This window comes from Corylus avellana, chromosome ca5 (genome assembly GCF_901000735.1).
Source record: "Corylus avellana chromosome ca5, CavTom2PMs-1.0".
Classification (NCBI taxonomy): Eukaryota; Viridiplantae; Streptophyta; class Magnoliopsida; order Fagales; family Betulaceae; genus Corylus; species Corylus avellana.
In genome coordinates this window covers 26,208,166-26,228,402 of record NC_081545.1, presented here as the reverse complement: position 1 = coordinate 26,228,402, position 20,237 = coordinate 26,208,166, and the positions used below count along the sequence as shown (strand labels likewise).

At 35.3% G+C, this 20,237-nt stretch overlaps 3 protein-coding genes across 6 annotated transcripts; all 3 read right to left on the bottom strand.

The window, feature by feature from the left end:
* Positions 1-9: 9 nt before the first annotated feature.
* Positions 10-4,333, bottom strand: LOC132180425 (putative methylesterase 14, chloroplastic). Its single transcript, XM_059593235.1, has 5 exons — positions 3,695-4,333; positions 2,321-2,560; positions 2,078-2,221; positions 1,213-1,347; positions 10-531 (listed from the first exon to the last, which is right to left on the bottom strand). Exons 1-5 carry the CDS (start codon positions 3,941-3,943, stop codon positions 259-261), a joined length of 1,041 nt encoding a protein of 346 aa, XP_059449218.1. The 5' UTR covers positions 3,944-4,333; the 3' UTR covers positions 10-258.
* A 4,501-nt stretch (positions 4,334-8,834) lies between these two features.
* On the bottom strand, positions 8,835-12,886 carry LOC132182636 (pentatricopeptide repeat-containing protein At2g33680-like). 2 transcript variants are annotated; one of them, XM_059595937.1, is made up of 2 exons: positions 10,170-12,886; positions 8,835-9,015 (listed from the first exon to the last, which is right to left on the bottom strand). In XM_059595937.1, exon 1 carries the CDS (start codon positions 12,783-12,785, stop codon positions 10,404-10,406), a length of 2,382 nt encoding a protein of 793 aa, XP_059451920.1. In that variant the 5' UTR covers positions 12,786-12,886; the 3' UTR covers positions 8,835-9,015; positions 10,170-10,403. The 2 variants fall into 2 exon arrangements, with proteins under 2 accessions (XP_059451920.1, XP_059451921.1); XM_059595938.1 differs by having other exon boundaries at positions 10,348-12,886.
* Positions 12,887-14,672: 1,786 nt separating this feature from the next.
* LOC132182612 (uncharacterized) lies at positions 14,673-19,153 on the bottom strand. Of its 3 annotated transcripts, none has more exons than XM_059595913.1 (8): positions 18,860-19,153; positions 18,472-18,596; positions 18,299-18,336; positions 17,451-17,561; positions 17,280-17,359; positions 16,560-16,596; positions 15,633-15,674; positions 14,673-15,082 (listed from the first exon to the last, which is right to left on the bottom strand). In XM_059595913.1, the coding sequence occupies exons 1-8, from the start codon at positions 19,127-19,129 to the stop codon at positions 15,012-15,014; spliced, it is 774 nt and encodes a 257-aa protein (XP_059451896.1). In that variant the 5' UTR covers positions 19,130-19,153; the 3' UTR covers positions 14,673-15,011. The 3 variants fall into 3 exon arrangements, with proteins under 3 accessions (XP_059451896.1, XP_059451897.1, XP_059451895.1); XM_059595914.1 differs by having other exon boundaries at positions 14,673-15,071; XM_059595912.1 differs by having other exon boundaries at positions 14,673-15,674.
* Between the last annotated feature and the right edge of the window lie 1,084 nt (positions 19,154-20,237).

The window sequence follows — 20,237 nt, the reverse complement described above, 5'->3', positions numbered from 1 at the left end:
ACAACTATCTCATAGAACTGCATTTACCATGAAATTCCTATTAGCAAGAGAATATAAGTCAATACATTTCTTTCATCTATCCATGTTTCAAATGGTAAAGTAGAAATAGCAGCGAACAGGGCCAGGGCCTCCGTGTTCTACATACAACGACTTTCCAATTGTAAAGCCATGTAATTAATCAACTACCTTTTGCATTTTGTAAGAAAGGAAAATGGTGGGGAGGAAGAAAAAAAGAAGGAACATTTCCTAATAATCAAGCTACGGAATTTGAGCGATTTCAACAAAAATTTTGTGCAGTGACTGTGGCTTGGAGAAGAAGGGGCAGTGGTCGCTGCCTTTAATTTTGAAAACTCCTTCTGGTGGGTTTTCTCTTACTAGCTTCTCTTGGACGTCCGGTGAAAGTGCACGATCATCCAATGTCTGAATGTAGAATCGCCGGGCAGTTCCGTAATTTTCCGGGGTCAATGATAGCTTCTCCATGATCGGACCAAGCGGGGTGGATCTCATCGAAACCATGGCCAAAGCAACATCCTGGAGTCAATCACATTGCATTGCTTATTATAAAGAGTAAGAATGAAACTTACGAAACAACAAAATGGGGCCAAATTTATCAAAACATATTTCTCACTTTCATCTTTGATAAAATACATTTGTATACATGCCGAGTGAAATGTTAAAGCAAAGTCACAGCAACAAAACAATGATGGTAATAATTTTTTTTTTTTTTTAATGGTCATCATAAGAGTAATTCTAACCCTGAGAGATTAGAAGCAGCTGGAAATTTAACACTATGTAGCTGTCTTAAATTAGTTAAACAAGCATACGCAGACTTCTTGTACAATAAGAAGAGAATTCCTTGGCATTTAGTATTTTATGAAGTCCTTACAAAATTGTGTGAATCTGGAGCTTTCTATGGTGAAAACATTGATATATATATATATATACACACACACACTTAGATTTCGTCAAACTCACCGTTGATTATATGTTTTTCCTGTACACATCATTGTAATCAAATATCAAGATAATTAGAGATTAAAAGCCCTCTTCAATTTTCTATATTTTTGGGATATACTAATGCTTTTCTGGATTGGATAGTAAATGAGATTCAATTAATATGAAATTCGGCATACATTATAAGCATGGAGAGAACATGTAGTCTAAAAATGGTAAAATTAGTAAATATTAACCTATGTTTGAAATGTACCATACCTTTGTTGGGGACTGATTGAAATACAACCCTTTCATTTGCTCTTTCTCAAACATGAATCCTGTAGGAGGTTTGTCCTTTCCATTCCCATAAATCAAAAACTTTGATTCTTGCATAAAACATTCTGCAGAACCGAGCTGTAGCACAAAAGTCTCATGTTAGAGCAATAATACCTGGCTTAAAGAACAGTGTCAGATTAACTATTCAGAAAATTGACTCCAAGGAGTAACTCAATCAGCCGAGACCACTCTTACGAAGTAGAGCTCACTAGTTCGAATCTCCTATTCTCCCTCCCTCTTGGGTTAAAAAATTACTTATTAAAAAAAAAATACTAGTCCAAAAACATAAACTGCCTCTGCTGGTGAAGAGAGAGAGGGAGAGAGAGAGAGAGATCCTTTTGATATAGTTTTATTTATTGCAGTTTATGGAATAAACTGAGACCTTAAGGGATGTTTGTCTGAGAGGCAGGGATTTGATTTCAATTTCTTAACCAAATCAATATTGAGTGGATGAAAACATTGCATCTCATAATACCATAAAAAGATGGAACTGTATAGTGTTATGCATTTGACAGAATAACTCTTCATAAATAAGAAGAAATACCCATGAATTATGAGTATGAAAGTGGGCTGCACATCTAAATCTACATGTATGTATACATACATATAACAAACAAAAGCTTATGATCTCAAAAATTTGGTAAATTTGTCAGACAAATTCAGATGACAGAATTCATATAAATTATATGGGATCATAAGTGGTGGCAGAGGTTTGAGTCATCATAGTTTTGTTACACGATCAACAATTCTAAAGATTTAACTCTTTCTTCCACTAAAACATAATTTGTTGATTACATTAATTACATACCTCTTCAGCAAACACATCAAAAGGCCTCTGGCCATTAGATACCATTGTAGCACAAAGAAAAATAGCTTTTGATATCTTCTGTGGAAAATGTTCCAATGCATAAGAAATGCATGCACCTCCACTACTATGACCAACCAGAATCACCTGTAAAGGGCTACACAGGTAAGGAAATTTGGCAAAATACACGCAAGAAAAGTGCTTCAAGATGATAAAATCACAGTATAATTATATGTATCTTTTAACCTTTTCATCCTCGGGAAGGTTCTGTAGAAAATCAATCAATGGCTTTGAATACTCTGCAAGTGTAGCAACAGTATTTGTATCCGCAAGATGAATACCAGAACCCGTGAGATCTAAGGCAGTGGGAAGCAATCCAGACTCCTCCAGGGAAGCAATAGTTTTATACCAACACCATGCTCCAAAGCCTTCTCCATGTATTAGAACAAATTTCTTTGTTTTAACGTTTTCCAGAAACTCTTGTACCTGTAAAGGATAGCACTTCCATATTTAACTGTTGGGGCAAGAGAGAGAGCCCGCCGCTACTGGGGGGCAGAACAAGGAAATGGAGGAGCAATAATAGACAAGCCTGTATAATAATCAACAAGACTAAAAGTGCTTTGGGGGGCAATACGATGCATAAATGGGGTAAACATAACAGGTCCAGCATTTAAAATCAAAAAAATTTGTAACAATAACCAAGTTATAATCCATAATCCACAGACCTGGTCAAGGATAACACATTCAACAAGAAAATACACCTATATTAAGAAACACTTTCAAAAACAATATTCTACGATATCATCAGCAAAACCAGACACAAAAGCAAATGGATGCAAGCATGACCATGACTAATGGTGATTCCACCATCTCCTGTCACAAGAGAGTTGTTGGCTTTAATATAAGTATTACAAGTTTTATCAGCTCCAGACACAAATCAAAATCCTGTTTTGCCCTACAGCAACAGCTTTTCTAATATTCCTGTTGCAGAATTTTTCATATTGGTAGTTGGAATAACAATTATGCATAGCCATAGGATTCACACGTCAGGATTTACAAAACCTCAATTATTGTTTCTACTTCCCTCCACGGCTTCAGCACACTTCTTATTCTACGATATTAACAACTTTTAAATTACATAAACTGGAATTCTGACCACTTTACCAAGTTTCTCGGACCACTAAAGTGTATGGATCATAAGAAAAGGCGAATCTTCGAACAACACTTCTCTTCTGGGTAAAAATGAGTATATTAAAGCTAAGAAGACAGGCTTGGTATTAAAAAATTGCAACTATCCACTTTTTGAGTTTTCAAATGAATAATAGATCAAGACCTTCTTTTCTTTTGCCTTTTCCAACATCTACATTTTTTTTTCCTTCTTGACCATTGACTGCTACTGTCTCAAGGCATAATTAAGCACTTTTTCACTTTAACCCGTAGCTTACAGATCTTAATCATGAAAACCCACTTTTGCTTACAGATCCAGGCATCCAAAAATCGTGATTAACACAATGATTGCACAAAGAAATACACGCACAAAAAAAACAAAAAAAAGAAAGAAGAAAGAAAGAAGCAAAAGCGAGTGTTTTAATTTTGGGCTTCAGTCAAATTGAGTTCTACCTGCTTTCCATTAGACAATGGGTCGTCAGGGAGATTGCGCCTCCTAGAGCTCGTGGACCCAATTCGCCGCGACATGGATCCGTCGAACCTCTGAGACAACTGTTGCTGATGAAGAGCCATAGACAAAGCCTGCCTGTGCAAGAAATCCTCCTCGGCCAGCAGTTTCCTCTGAGATCGTCCCATTCTCTTGCTCTTGGATCCATTTTCTTTAACCTCCTTCTTTGTCATGCAAATAAAACGATTACCCATTATTCCAAAACTTGCTTCAGACAAAACCCAGAACTCCTTCAGTCAACTTCGACAGAAAATATCAATAAAAAAATATATATATAGAATTTTCAGGAAAATGAAGCGTCTTTAGGCATTGTATTCTCACTCTCTTGTGCCAAATATGAGAGACGTGTTGAGAGAAAGAGAGAGAGAGAGAGAGAAGAGGTGAGAGGGAGAGATACACAAGTAACACAACAAAGAAGCTGTTGCTAGTTTTAAATGCAATAGAATAAATAATAGTAATTGCTGGACAAAGCTGCGACTGTGGCTTAGACAAAAAAGATAAATTAACAGTGACCGATGAACAACAACAAGCCCAACTGATCTTGAGAGCCCCATTTAATGCTTTTCTGTCTCTCAGGTTTCAAGTTTGTAGACTTTTCATCCCCCTCTCTCTCTCTCTCTCTATATATATATATATTATTTTTTTATTTTTTTTACTGCAAGTGTTGAGGATAACTACTGTAAACTTGAAAACGACGTGTGGTGTGGAGTTTGTGGGAAAATTAGATCATTTGCCAGACCCTTACATAAATAAATCATAAAGTTTCAATTGAGTCAATATCAACCATATATTTTTCAAATCATTACAACTAAACTGTTAAACCTTTTATATTATTAATGAAAAATCACGTAAATTATGTTTAAAATGTATTTGGGTATTTGAAATCTCTCAACTATAAATGCATGTGTTGCCGAAAAGAAAACAAGAAGAGGAGGACCAGTCGTCGTGCCCCCTTTTTCAAAGAAAAAGTTTTCATGAATATATTATTCATCAATTGATTTGGTAAAATATGTTAATTAATTTAGTTTAATACGTTATATACCATTACCACGAGAGTTCCTCTACTCGTCAAATACCAAGAAAATTCAATTGCAACAAAACAAATGTCTTTGTCTGCTTCTTGGTGCCGTTCGCCATGCAACTTGAGAAATTCTCAATAGATATGTGTGACTGTGGGGGCTCCAGAAATCTCCATCACCTACTTGTTTCCTTCCATTACCAACAGGTGCACAACTTTTTTGTTGTTGTTATTATTATTATTTTGTATATTTTTATTGAGGTGCAAAGGCTGACAGCCGAGGTTGTTCCTTGTCCACCTAGAAATAGAAATGACAATGTGTCGGTTTGAAGGAAGTTCAAAGGTATGTACAACTGAGAATGTCCCGTCTTTCTCCTACTCCAGCAACTCCACCACCTTGATCACACATTTTTTGCCTAGATTTTTGTTGAAACCATTTTAATAACTTGAACTTCTTGCATGGCTTGACCTACAAAAAGAATGAAGGCATTTGTTAGGTTTTTTTATTGTCTTATTCGGTGTTTAAAATAAATGATTTTATTACTTGTTGTTTGGATAGATATTGTTGAATTTAGTAGTTCATATTCTTTCAGGTATAGAGAGTAATATTAGAATGACAGTGGTTGACGAAGTAAACGGAACGAAGTGATGTTCATAGAGTGTGAGTCTACTGGCCCATGGGTATAATTAAGTTTGCAGGGAAGTGGTATGATACGAGGTATTTTAGGGATTTTCAAAGTACATCCATACAATTAAAATTTTCTTATATATATATGTTATGTTATAACCCTGAATCATTAAAAATAAAAAAATATAGCCGCACTCTCTGTGAACGTGACACCTTGACTCTTTCTTTTCGATTCCATATTATTCATCACTATTATACATGGTAATTGCAGATATGTACTTATGATTTGGGTTAAAGGTTGCTTAATAAAATCAAGTACAAGAAGCTCTGTTTGTAGATTCGTTCACTGATGTTCAAATGAAATGCTTAGATAGTGAGTTTCGTCTGTAGGCCCATTCACAGGTGTCTGGTCCATCTGGACAATTTGGAGAAACTAAAAGTTTCATCCGATGGGTCATCCACACATATCCAGACGAATTTGTCGAACATAAAGTTTCGTGCGCTAAGGCGTGTGCAAATGTTAGACATGAAACTATTTTAAGTATTGAAATCCTAAGGATGTTTGAACGTCTCATTTACCTGTTTGGACATCATTACGTAAAGCTTAAACCAACTTTAGGTTTTAAGGTTGATTTTCAAAAGTTTCTAAACCATTACATCGCCACATCGCTACAGAAAGTAGGGAACTTATCTGCATACATAATGTCTAAACCATTACAAATGGTTGCAAGTGTTTTGCATATATTTGAATCTTAGTATTGATTTTCTGGGTTTGATTGCCCTAAATACTTTTATACTTGGACAGAAATTTGTGTCATTTATACTTTCTAGTAGTTTGAAATATTTATTTGCTGCATAATTTACTGCCCAATTATGTATTGTGAGCCATCGGGGCCTAAATTTCACCTCTTATAGCATTGAATTGAAAATTTCTGTATTCTACCATTAGCAGACTGAGATAAAAATTAATCATCTTTACAAAGCCCTCAAACCCTTGAGGATATACATGACCAGGGTGGAATAAATTATATATTGCTAAACATTGTTGTCATTTTTTGGCTAGGAACTGAGCATAGAAATCGAATTAATATTCATTCTCTGAAGAATTGGAATCAAATTTCGCTCCTTTTTGGTTGGTTTGGCAGTTGAGCCAATTGAAAAAGTAGAGAAGAAAAAATAATTAATAAGAAAAATAATCATTTATTTGATGATGATATTATCAAAATCTTGTTGTTAGCATCTTACGGTATGCAATACATTTCCTACCAAACCAAAAATAAAAAATTTTGAAAAAAAAATAATTAATACCTACTTTATAGGTGTGTCTACAATATAATATATAATAAATATTCTAGCATTTCTCATAAGAGAAATATGTCATGATCTATAGGGCCCACGTGCTCGGGCGCCATAGCCCTATACGTCATCTCTTATTTTTTAGGGTTAATAATTTTTTTGGTATTTGAGTTTGGAAGTTTTTTAATTTTTCTCCTAGGTTTTAAAACATTACAAAACTAGTACCTCAGATTTTGAAAAAAACTGAATCACCACCTTCAGTTGAAAAATTCTATGGGAATGGCCGAACCACCTCCAAGGGCCAAAAAGGGGTGGCCGAACCACCCTCTAGGGCCATGGGGGTGGTTTCGGCCACCCTTTTTTGGCCATTAGGAGTGGTTCAGCCATCCCCATTGAATTTTTTAAATTGGAGGTGGTGATTCGGCTTTTTAAAAAAAAAAATTTGAGGTACTAGTTTTGTCATGTTTTAAAACGTAAGAATAAAATTAAAAAACTTCAAAATCTAGGTACCAAAAAAGTTATTAACCCTATTTTCTATCCAAATTTCTTAAAAGTATGGTAGAAAATTATAAGAAATTATGATCACTTTCTTTCTTTTTGACTTTAAAAATCTTAGTTTTCAATTTGATTTGATGAATTTAACACGTATGTTTTTCCTTCATAATAACGATACATAGTAATTAAATGAGGTGATGCATGCCCCAGATGGATGGATGGATACCTTTGATTTCCATAACTTTTTATTTAATTTTTGATTTATCTAAAAAAGTTGAGTAGTTTCTTTCAAAACTTTAATATCATAAATTGACATATTCCTAAACCAAATGTTTGTATTGCTGACTCATCACATGCATGGGCGCTCTCTCATTTATATATGTCTGCATCGATCAACGTCCCATATAATAATTGATTGATACCCATTGGTCACTACCGACCCATTAATCTATTATTGATCCAATTTCTGGAAGCTTTGGGTGGGGTTTTCCTAACCTAACCCGATTGTAACCCGCCCCATTGCTCGTACGGATGAAGATATTTTATAATTTGGGAGAAAATATAAATTTTAAAATTATGTAAATTCATGTCTTTTTTTGTATCCAACAACTTAAAAAATGAGACAGATCTTCCTTAAAAAAAGCTTTTTTTTTTTTTTTTTTTTTTTTAACTTTTGAGTGTGTATTTGAGAGACCTAAAAGTACATTTAATATTCAAAAAAATTCATTTGAAGAAAAAAGTACATATTTGATAAAATAAATTAAAAGCGCTTTTAAAAGTCCAAAAAGCTTAAGGACCTATTTGGGATTGTGTTTGAGGAGCTTAAAAGTGTTGTTAACACTCAAAAAACCTGTTTGAAGAAAACGTATTCGTTTGGTAAAAAAATTAAAAGTGTTTTTAAGGGTTCAAAAAACTTAAAAATTGCCAAAAAGCTCTTTTGACAAAAGCTAAAAAATAAAACTATTGCCCAAAAGCTCTTTTTGATTTAAAAGCTCTATTTTTCAAACGCAATTTCAAACATGCTCTAAAAATGGCCCACAAAAGCTTTTTTTTTTTTACTTAAAAGTTATATTTCTCGAATACAATCTCAAACATGCTCTAAGAAGTAGTTTTTGATTTAAAGTTTTTCTATAACATAAAGCGCAAGAACATGGTCCTGATGAAAACATCTCATTAGTAACATATCACATTTTTAATAGGTGGCATTTTTCAAGCCGTTTGATACAAAAAAGGGTATGAATTCACATAATTTGACAATCTATAATTTATTTAAAATTGTATGAGATCTTTATCCTTACTCGTCATAGGATCAAATCTCTCATATTTATTGACCGAAATATTAGAACAAAATTATTAGAGATTCGGATCCCGAAGTAGTTCACTTTTTCTTTACCCATATTTATTTCTCCACCGGTCACATACCAGTCAATAGTCAAGGTTTATTGATACCCATAAAGCCCGTATCTCAATAATGTAGAGAGCTGAAGCATGAATTCAGGGATGTTGACCAAACTCTACAGAAATTAATATATTTCGTTCAACTACGCCCCAAGATGATTAATTAAAAATAAATTCCAAATACAAACAAAACATTAACAGTTCACCAAATGCTAATTGACCATTTAAATCAATTTTTCTATTATTTATTTTCCTGCATTCTCTGAAACTACACATGCAGAGAATTAAAACGTAATAAAATTATTGTGTATAGATCTCTTACAAGTTGTTCGCATAGAGCAGACAAAGAAACTGTCAGGAATAAGTAGCTTTTGCCCGAAATCAAAACTAGAAGGATCATATCATGCAGCCGCAGCAGCAGCAGCATCCACCTGTCCACGTGATCAAGAAACAGAGTAAATGTTACAGCCGTTTTTGAGATGTGGAGAAGAAGATTCTCATGTCTTACTGTATTAATGGCGGTGGTTACAGTTTGTTCATCACGTGATATCATTGAATACTTCTGTACACGTGCCAAAAAAGATATAGAAAAAAGAAAAGAACATATTTAAAACAAAGCAATGGTTAAAATGGATGCCTTCATATAAAGGAATAATGGTTTTACTACTTACATGTGTTTTTTACTAAAGCTTATGGTGAAAGGAGTGCTTAGCATTGATCATCCACTAGCTAAGGCGACTGAAGCTCAGTTGCCAGTGGGTGGGAAGAAGCGTGCAAGTATGGGCTCACGAATTCTGCACTTTATACGACACATGCACTGGTTGCATCCCACTGCTGATGCATGTTGTCCCCCTTTGACAACTGACCCTTAAGTTGTCCAAATGTACAGCCCGCTAGAACTCCTCTATTCTATAGTGTGACGGATGATGTTAGGGGTTTAGTGTTGAAAAAATTATTGTCAAAACATGTTTGGCTGTAAGTTTTAGGTTTAGGATTAAGTCGGTGAAAAAGTTGATCCAAAACATAACATTGACCTAATCGGAGTAAAATAATCTCGACTTTTGATTCCGAAATAAGATGAAGACAAACTTGGTGGTGTTGGAAAGCTGACTCAAAATGATTTAATGAAAATTGTCAAATTCCAATGTTTATTGGGTCAAAACAGGCTATAAGAGAAGAATGAAGAGCTAGATAGAATAGCCCGTTTCAAGTTAGGATTGAACTAGCTTTAGAATGAGTTTTTGGCAGGTGTACAGAAGTATTTGTAGACGCCAATCATGTCTACAAATAAATGGTTGCGATTCAGACAAAATTCTGGGCATGATTAGGAACATTACAACTCTTCACACACACACGCAGATACACAACACATATAGTCAAGAAATGCAAGAATCAATTATTGGCACCCACCAAATCATCAACTCTAAACACAGTTGCATAAGAAATGGAGGGGCTTACTAAATCAAGCCCCGCTGTATTATATGATTGTTAGAAGTGAAGATCATTGTCATTATACGCTTGAATTTCAACAGTGAATGTAAGGGCCAGAAATTAAATATGAGAAATAAATCAATCAAGTACTCACCATTTTACCAGAACAAGATCGCCAACCTTTCATATATGCTCCAACAGATTAATCGAAAAAAGTTTTTTATGTGGCTGAATAGCAGGCAATAGCTAGGCAGGCTACGGCATTTCTCCATTTCAGATTATGCAAATGCTGCATATCAAAGCATACTAGATGGCGCAGAAATAAGTCATACCTCAATGCCTCCCGTATGAAGATATAATTCTTCATTTCAAGAATGCAGCCATAGAGTTAAGATGGAACGCTTGTGCTCTCAATCCAGCTGGTGCCAACCTTCTTCGGTTGCCCTAAATTCTTCTTCATTATCTCCCTTGCTTTTAGTGTATCACCCCATCTCTCATCAGCAGCACATAATTTCGAAAGCAATGCATAAGTTGCAACTTCATCTCCACCTAGCACTATCATCTTTGCTACAACAGCTAAGCCAAGACGAATGCATCCATGAAGAATACAAGAACTGAGTAATGACCTTAAAATTAGCATGCAGGGAATAAAACTCAATGTCTCTATAAATTTGACTGCCTTCTTAAATAATCCAGCACGCCCAAGAGAATCTATAACACAAGCATAATGCTCCACCATAGGACTGATTCCATAAGCATCACGCATCATACAGAAATATTCCATCACCTTGTCCGTAAGCGCTCCATGGCTGCAGCCGGAAAGGACTGAAAGAAATGTGATCCTGTCAGGCTTTATTCCACAAATTTGCATCTTATCAAACGCCTTCAAAACTTCTTCTCCATTCCCATGATGAGCATGGCCTGCAAGCAGGCTATTCCATACGACAATATCTTGATGGTGTGTCCTGCTGAAATAATGAACAGCATCTTCTATGGCCCCACACTTGGAGTACATGTCAATCAGACTGCTAGCAACAAAGTTATCATCTTCCAGTCCTACTTTTATAATTAGGTTGTGTAGTGACCTTCCAGTTGAGATAGCTGTTGATTTGGTAGAAGCCATAAGAGCACTTGCAAGAGTGAAGTTGTTAGGTGAAATACCTTCCCTCAGCACGTTTCTAAACCAAAATAAAGCTTGTATACCATTTCCAAATTTTGCATAACCTGATATCAGTGCTGTCACTGAAACAACATCATACTCTATCCTCCTAGCAAGAATCTTTTCAGCACTGTTGAAGCATCCAAAGTTGGCGTAGAGCGAAATCAAAGCAGTCTGAACATAACTTTTGGTTCCATTTCCAGACTTGGTGACATAAGCGTGTACCATTTCACCATGTTCAATAGTCTGTAGATCAATACATCCTGTAAGAAGACTGACACATACAACTGCATCTGGTCTCACGCCTTCATTTAGCATTTGGGAAAAGTACTTTAAAGCTTCGATGGGTAACCCAATGTGAACATTACCAGAGATAACTGTTGTCCAAGTTAATAAATCACATTTACGACCGACTTGTTGAAGCACCTTGTACATATCTTCTAAACAGAAACAGTTTGAATACATGTCCATTAAAGCAGACCCAATACCTTTATGTAGCCCAATTCCAGTTGTTATGATGATGGAATGTATCTGAGTACCCAAACATAAGCACTTAGATGCAGCTGATGCATTAAGAATGCATACTAGCATGAATTCATCCAATGCTACAACATTATCACGGTGCAGCCACTGAAAAACATGCATGGCTTCTTGAAAGCATCCATGAATAGTGAACTGGGATATCAAAGTGGTCCATGACTTGACATTCTTGCTACCAAGATAAAGAAGCGAGTCAAAAGCTTCATCCAGGGCACCACAACTACAGTACATCCGAACAAGTGAGTTCTCCACAACACCCTGACCTTCCAACCCAAGCTTAATTATTAAACCATGAACAAGCAATCCTTCTTTCAAACTCTCATATCCACTTATTGCACACAACAAGTTAACAAATGTAGCTCGCATGGGTCCCCTTGTATCAGAGAAAAGCAAGCGGAACTTTTCAAAAGCTTCCTCTACATTCCCCATTTTCACATACACCCTTATCATGGTGTTAATCACAGCAACATCCTTATAGACCAATGCATCAAATACATTCACCGACTCATCAAAGCAATCAAATTCATCATATAGTTCAATAAGCCCATTGCCCACAAAGGCATTGTCGCATAGACCAAGCTTGACAATAAGTCCATGAACTTGTACTCCTCCACAAAGTTCACCATTCATAAAACAAGCTTTGAGCACACTGTTTAGACTAAATTGGTCAGGCACAACACCACAACCTAACATTATTTTAAACCATATAAAGGCATTCCAAGCATGCCCAGTTGAAAGATAGCCACTTAGCATGGTGTTCCAGGACACAGTATCTCGCTCAGGCATTTCGTCAAAAACCTGCTCAGCAAGTGAAGTGCACCCACATTTGAAGTACATGTTGGCCAAACTGTTCAGGACAGTGGTCTGAGGCTCTGCTAAGAGTTTGATAATGTGGGAATGGAGGGCTTGTCCCTCCGAAATTGCCTTTGATTCTGCACATATTTTTAAACGATAGGTGTATATTCTCTCAACATGGATAGTTTCATGATAAAACTGTCTTATACTATTGTTTCTGAATTCAATATTTGTGTGATAGAATTTGATACTTCCAAATCTAATCCTTTGAAGCATGACCCTTTACATGACCAAATAAGAGAAGAAGAAACGTGACCTTTTGCTGTTATGTAGTTAGAATTCCGGTTTACTAACTGGATTATATCAAATTATTGTATTGGAAATTTGGAACAGAGCCAACGCACTGTTGCTGCGCTTGCATCTCCAGGAATGGGGCCAGGCGCGTGCATTTTCATAGAATATTCACATGGACTATCTCAGGGTCCGTCCTTATTTAACATTGAGCCCCAAAATTTCTTATGGGCCCGTCCATTCCCCTTTGGAAATTTTCACCCTATGTCTCTCTGGGAAAAAAAAATTTTAATGTTATTTAGTAGACTAAATGAAATGGCAGTAAAAATCAATCTTTAAATCAACACTTTATTTTATTTTACCTGTATTGATCTAAAGAATGATTTTTTACTGTCACGCCATCCATCTGGTTGTATGATACTCAAAAATAAAGCTCAAGCTCTTGTGAGGAAGTATATCCAACAATGTGGTTTGGGAAATGCTTTTTCTAGAAAAAAAATATTTTATAGATTTTTAAGTAATGTTGATGTGGCAAGAATGATGTGGCATGAGAGATGTTTCAAAAGTCGAATGGCTTTGACTTTGTATACCGTGAAATTTTGAACGGAATACAAACGAAAAGACTAAATCAGAGAATGAGAAAATTACATGTACCACTTCCCACAGTTTTTAAAACCGAGGTTATTTGATAGAAGTGCAAAGCACATAGACCAAAAAGGCATCTAAGAGCATTTTCAGCAGACTCTCTATAAGGAAAGTTGTTCCCTAAATTTTGAAAATATGTCCAAAAAATCACAAAAAACGTCTCACAGCAAATTCCCTATATAGTTCCTTAAACCATCAGCTGCAACTGTAGCAATCCATACGATTATTATAATCATAAAAAAAAAAACACTCTCTCTCCTCTCACATCTTTTTACGCACATCTCCATTATTTTTGTCTGTTCTTCTTCTCCGTCCTCTTCGTCTTCTGCCCTTCATCTGGACACAAGCCATTTGAAGATTGCAAAAGAACCCAGATAAAAAAAAAAAACCTAATAGATTGCAAAAATCAACCATAGAAACCAAAAAAAGAAGACGGTAGATTGCAATAAAATAAATAAATAAAAATAGAAACCAAAATCAACTATAGAAATAGAAACCCAATAGATTGCTTGCTGGTTGTATAAATTTGGCCCCTGCCGCCCCATGTCTCAGCTTCCACCAACTCCAGATTTCAATTCCATGGCTTCCCATCTGAAGGAGGAGGGGTTGGAGAAGATGGAGGTGCAACTCCTTCCAAGAGACATAGCCAAGCAGAGAAGCGGCGCAGGGACAAGAATAATACACAACTTTCAACCCTTAAGGAAACTAATTCCAGTAGATTGCAAAAATCAACCATAGAAACCAAAAAAGGTAGATTGCAAAATTAAAAAAAATAGAAACCAAAATCAAAATCAAAATCAAAACCAAAACCCCTCAAGAAACCAAAATCATTGTAGCTTGCTTGCTGGTTGTTCCTCTTGATCTATGCTTGCTGGTCTGTGGTTGTTCCTCTTGCTTGCTGGTCTGGGGGGGGATGAGAGTGAGATCGAGAAAGGGAGGTGCGGCTCGGGGAAAGAAAAGAAGGAGATGAAAGTGAAGAAGTCAGGGAGAGAAAGAAGACGGAGATGAGAGAGAGATGGAAAGAAAAAGAAAAATGTTTTTAGAATAAAAGAAAATATTATTTTAATGATATAAGGAACGATTAAGAGAAGCTATTGGGGCATATTTTAACATAGGAAAGCAAAAAGTAGGTTAGATCCTTAAATATAGGGAAAACAACGAAGAAGCTGCTGGAAATGCTCTAACCCTAACAACAAACCTAAACTGAGACTCTCAGTTTAGGTCAACTTGCCAAAATAGATTTTGTATTAAATGCAATTATTGTTTACATGAAGTCATACCGGTTACACCATCTACTAAAACTGTTTTAACAAGGAGTAGTGTCTGATCTCTGAGACTAGAGCTACAATATGAAATATGAGATATGCCAGTAGCTGATCAATTTATTGTTTTTCTTATGCTGCTCTTCCATATGCTTCACTTTGACTGCACAGTTCATATTTCCTCCCGTTATGCAACAAGCTCTCTCTGGCCTCCTCCCACTTCTGTTTGTGGTTCTCTAGCTCGCGAGTAAAATGAGTGATGTGAGATGAGCAGTCAGAGGAGGATTGGAACTTAAGGTCGAAATCAGGCTTCCTTTCTTCTTCTTGATGCTATCTCAAACGCCCAAGCTTTGCCCAATTCAGTCTGAAACTTCCCTGCATAAAAGTTAACAAGCATCGGCTATATATGCAGTATTAAAGAATTTTTTTTTAAAAAAATTTTTACATGTCTTTTTATTCTTTAGTTCTTAAAGAAAAATAGAGGAATGTTTCGAAATAACACTTTCACTGCCATGAAAACTTCAAGAAAATAAATATGCCTTAGTGATAAAAGATAAAAGCATTCACTCATCATTCCTTAATTAAGAATGCATTTAGGTTATCTTCTCTTTTTCTGCTGGTGCATCATTGCTAAAGAAAAACCCAATATGCATGCCTTATTGTTTCATATGATGAAGATAGATAATGAGCCCAATAGAATTCCAAAGAAGACACCTAGCATGCAAATTTTCTAAGGCATATCCTATAGTTAAAAGTACTGTTGGTTCACAAATATGATGATCTCGGTGGATTCAACTAATGATTAACTAACTTTACACATCTAGGCATTTGTAGATACTTCAAGCTCTGCAATTAGCAACAGAGAAAAGGGAAATTATGTTGTAGACGGGAGGGCATAAAGCCAGATAAGTCAGAATTTGTGTACCAGCGGTTGACAGGAAAAACTCCTCCAACTCTTTCCCTTGCTCTGCTCATAAAGCCAAAAGTAGCATCAGTACCCATAATTATTAGATATTATTTTAATATTTATATCACAAATCCATAACATAATATGGCAAACTTTGTTCCACGTTGGTGGAATTTAAAACTCGCATATTCCCTCCATCCCAAAATAGATAAAATGCTTTCCTTTTTAGGCTGTCCCAATACATAAATTAGTTTCCCAAAATCGAAAATCTACTTCTTCTATTACCCTTAAATTTGACCAACCTTTTGTCCATATTTAAACCCACCTTCTTGGCTCACCTAAGGACCTTTTAGAAAAATATCCAATGGCTACTAGACACCTTGCTAGGTGAACTGTGTGGGATATTTGTGGGATGTATGTGTGATATGCAGCATTACTATAAAGAAAGATTGCTATGTCTATTTTGTTTCATTAAAATGAATGTCATTTGCAAACTTCCATATATTTCGGGACATATTAAGTATTATTATGTGAGAGATAGGAATTATTTGATGGGATATAATATAAAAGCACGTATTATTATTTGGTCATCATCCTCTTACCATGATTATTCTTAAATTTCATAAATGTGCACTCACAGACCAACTCCCCAACTATTATTTAAAGTAGTTAATTCTCGTTACTTAAGATGCTCAAACTTGAACTTATTCATCACCTTCTAATTACGAAACCAAGATGGGAATGATGGCAATTTCTGTTAGGACTATATGCATGTTGTGCACATCATCAGGCATATCCCTTATTTATTTATTTATTTTTATTATTATTTTTTTTTTATGCAAAAATGTTGGGATTTCAGATATTACACATACAACTCCCAGAGAAATAACATAAGTATGCAACTGCACAAAATGGTAAAGAAAATATAAACATAAGAAGCCTTACCATTTTCATATTCTAAGGCTTGAAGTATCATCTCCACCTGGTTGGAACATTGAATTTACGGATCAAATTATCTAGTATATGTAACAACCAATCAGAAAGAAGCTTTCAAGTACAAACACGATTCATCAATTATCAGTGCATAGTTTTATCGACACCACTTCAAATGCTACCTTTACAGTGTGCTATTATTAGAATCTGGCTTATTCGCCACTTTCTTTTCTCTTTTTCTGTTTTTGGTAAGTCAATGAACTACTTTACTGATTACTTTTCTACATCTTCATTTTTACTTCTTTTACTAAACTTTTGCATATATTGCCCCTCTCAAGAGAAAAAATAAAATAAAAGTATGCCCCCATTAAGTTTATATCTTACCATACTACCCTATTCCAAAACAAAATATCATTAATTAAATTCTTCCAAGTAAAGGCCTTCAACAGGATTTTTTTTTTTTTTTGATAAGTTTAAAAACAAAAAAAAAACATAAAAAAACAAAAAACAAAAACAAGTTGTGCCTGACTGTTGTATTGCAGAAGCAACAAGTCATTGTTGAGCACGGTACTGTATAAGAAACCAATTCCTCACACAAGTTAAATTGAGAACATCAGATATTGAAAACATTATACCTTTGAAGATAAAAGTGACTTGAAACTGAAACTCGCATCAAAAGTAGTGTCAACAATTAATTATTAAACAAAATACATTACTGTGGATGCTATATACCTTGTCAAGGTCCTTCACAATTTTAGCTTCTGGTGAAGAATTCTCCTCATATTCCAACCACAACTCACCTATTTCTTGGGCTGCAGTTTTCAAATTAGATTAAGAAACCAAAATTTGTTATAACACAGGCACACCAATAGACACACACGGAGAGATTAATGAATAAAGTACCTCTTGATCCTCCACCCAGTAATTTGCACATGTGGTCTAAAGCTTCCTGTTCTCGTCGACTCTTCTCTGCCTTTGAAATCCCATCTGCAGGGGTAATGTCCCCAACAATGGCTGCCCACACAATGTTTACAAGGAAAAAACAACTTATGGTTAAGTGAGAGAATGCACTGAAGGACAGTACAAAGCGTATAGCAAGCCTATACAATACTTAGCATTCAAGCTAATTGAATTTTTAACAAGCTCAAGTTTGATTGTACAGTAATCTTAACTTAAGCTCAAGCCTGAACACCATATTAGTCTTGTCAAGTCGAGTTTGACTCGGCTAGATTCCATTACAGCCTTATCTGGATTCTCAAATTCTTAAGTTACTTGAACTGGAATTCCACAATCTACCAAATTCTGCATCTTCCACTGCAATCTTGCTAGTTTCAGTCTTTGCTATTTTCCCAAGAGTTGGTTACATTTTACAAGTTCTTTTAAATCCTTTCAATTAACCAAAGAAGTTAGTACCAATAAAATGACTAACTTTCAAATCATACCAATTTTCAATTTTTCTTCAGGTAGAACTTAGAAGGGAACTGAAATACATGAAACGAAACTGGAAAACAAGTAAATCAGAAGGCAAAAAACAAAAGGAAAAAAAAAAAAAAAAACCCTTAACTTGCATTCGTCATCACTATTTTTTCTAACTAATTGCAATTTTAAAATCATCAACACTTCCCATGAAATTAATTCCATCGCCACATGTTGGAAGAATCTAGTTAAAAAAGAAAAAGAAAAGCTATAATTTTTTCCTTAAGAAAAAACGAAGTAAAGAGCATGAAATTGTTAAAAGGAAAATAGCTCACCTTCTGCAATATCATGAACAATTGCCATTTTTATACACCTGAAATTCAAGATTGAAGCACTCTCAGAAAAATAGGGAAAATTAAAAATCAAATAAAAAGCAGTCATCGCATTTCAATGAGAGAGGGAAATATACAGTAAAAGATCAAAAGTGAAAGTAACAGAAACCCCTAACTTGTCACGTTGGACACCAGGAATATCCGGAGCAATGAGAGCCATCAGTCCCATTCGATACATGTGATCAGCTATAGATTCCGGATCCTTAACTTCCTTCCGTACCCATCCAGCTCTTTTTGTTGTCTAAATTTCAGATTTCTTAAACACGTTAATATCAAACCATTCAAAACCACAAATGGAAGAGAAAATCAATCTCCTGTTTGGTAACTGGTCATCTGAGAAACACCGGAAGGTTATTTCATCCAGAACAAGATTCAAACTTTACCATCTCTTCCCTCGCGTTGCTTTGGTTTTTCTCAGCTCCGCCCATATAGAGCGTAACTTTCTCTCATTTTTTTTCCCGCATTTTCTCAGCTAAAAAAAAGAGTATACATGGGAGTTATTACCTTGAGGCGGTGGCAGAGAAAGAGAAAATCGATGGCAGAGGAAGCGGGGGAGGAAACTGTCTCGCCATTCGTGGGAGAGTTGATACCGTGACCGTCGGTGACGGAAGAAGAGGACGAAGACGACGGCGAGGCCTCCGTGGCCATACGAGAAAACCTAGAAGTGGTGGTAGGTGACGAAGAGTACTGAGCTGTGACGGATTTGAATCGCAGATGAACGGTGTAAAGAGAGGGTCTTGGGAAGAAGAGCAACACTCGGCTTGCGCTACCCATTCTTTCTATTTTTCTGTTTTTTATTTTTTTTAAAGATTAATCCCGAGCTTTTCGGTGTATGCTATATTACTATTATACTTTTGTTGGTCCACTGAACTCAAAGTCAAAGATCCGGTCTATGTCCATAGCAGCTAGTCCATGTATTTAGTTTTTTGGGGTAAATTTTATATATATATAATTTATTTATTTCATAAACTACTACCTATATTTTACTTGCTTAAACTTTTCCTCGCTTAAACTTTATTTTGAAGTTTCAGGGTTAGTTACCTTTGTTAAGTTAAATGAAAAAGATATAAAATGACTAAATTACCAAGGTAAGCACACATATTTTCTATTTTTATCTATATAAATATATTTTTTATTTTGAAAATTGAGATAAGGAGTTTTTTTTTTTCCATTTTCGCACAAGAAGGGCAAAATAATATTCAAACTAATGATGCTTCATGAGGCGTAACCTCTGGCCGATTGAGCTACTCTTTGAAAGCGACGTAAGCAATGTTATATCAATTTGTGTAAAAATATTGCTACTTTTATAAGTGAAATGACTTCAAACAAAATTTAAATACTTTGAACCACATGTAATATTTAGTTATTTACTTGAGTTATGAACAAATGGATGCACTAGAGTGGTGTGACTCCGTCGTGTAATATGTATTTTTAGCTTAATTGTTTTGAAGTATGGCGCCATAGCCTCCATTCATGCAAAAAGTCCATGTACAATGGACGCTAAGGATGGGCGAGGTGTTTCTTATCCTAATGTTATAGCTTAGTGAAGAGTTAAATCAATTTGTGTAAAAATATTGCTACTTTTATAAGTGAAACGACTTCAAACAAAATTTAAATACTTTGAACCACATGTAATATTTACTTGAGTTATGAACAAATGGGTGCACTCAAGCGGTGTGACTCCGTCATGTAATATGTTTTTTTAGCTCAATTGTTTTGAAGTATGGCTCCATAGCCTCCATTCATGCAAAAAGTCCATCTACAATGGATGCTAAGGATGGGCCATGAGTTTCTTATGATTTTATCCTAATGTTGTAGCTTAGTGAAGAGTTGCAAATCTATTTACACCAAAGAAATAGGAGTTATATAAGGAAGACAATCT

Coding starts and splice junctions, on each gene's coding strand:
- LOC132182636 (XM_059595937.1), bottom strand. CDS start 12,785: ATGCTTCAAAGGATTAGATTTGGAAGTATCAAATTCTATCACACAAAT.
- LOC132180425 (XM_059593235.1), bottom strand. CDS start 3,943: ATGGGTAATCGTTTTATTTGCATGACAAAGAAGGAGGTTAAAGAAAAT. Junction 2,222..2,320: donor ACCTTCCCGAGGATGAAAAG/GTTAAAAGATAC, acceptor AGCCCTTTACAG/GTGATTCTGGTTGGTCATAG. Junction 1,348..2,077: donor TTGATGTGTTTGCTGAAGAG/GTATGTAATTAA, acceptor TTTGTGCTACAG/CTCGGTTCTGCAGAATGTTT.
- LOC132182612 (XM_059595912.1), bottom strand. CDS start 19,129: ATGGGTAGCGCAAGCCGAGTGTTGCTCTTCTTCCCAAGACCCTCTCTT. Junction 18,337..18,471: donor CCTGGTGTCCAACGTGACAA/GTTAGGGGTTTC, acceptor CTTGAATTTCAG/GTGTATAAAAATGGCAATTG. Junction 17,562..18,298: donor TGTTCATGATATTGCAGAAG/GTGAGCTATTTT, acceptor TTGTGTGGGCAG/CCATTGTTGGGGACATTACC.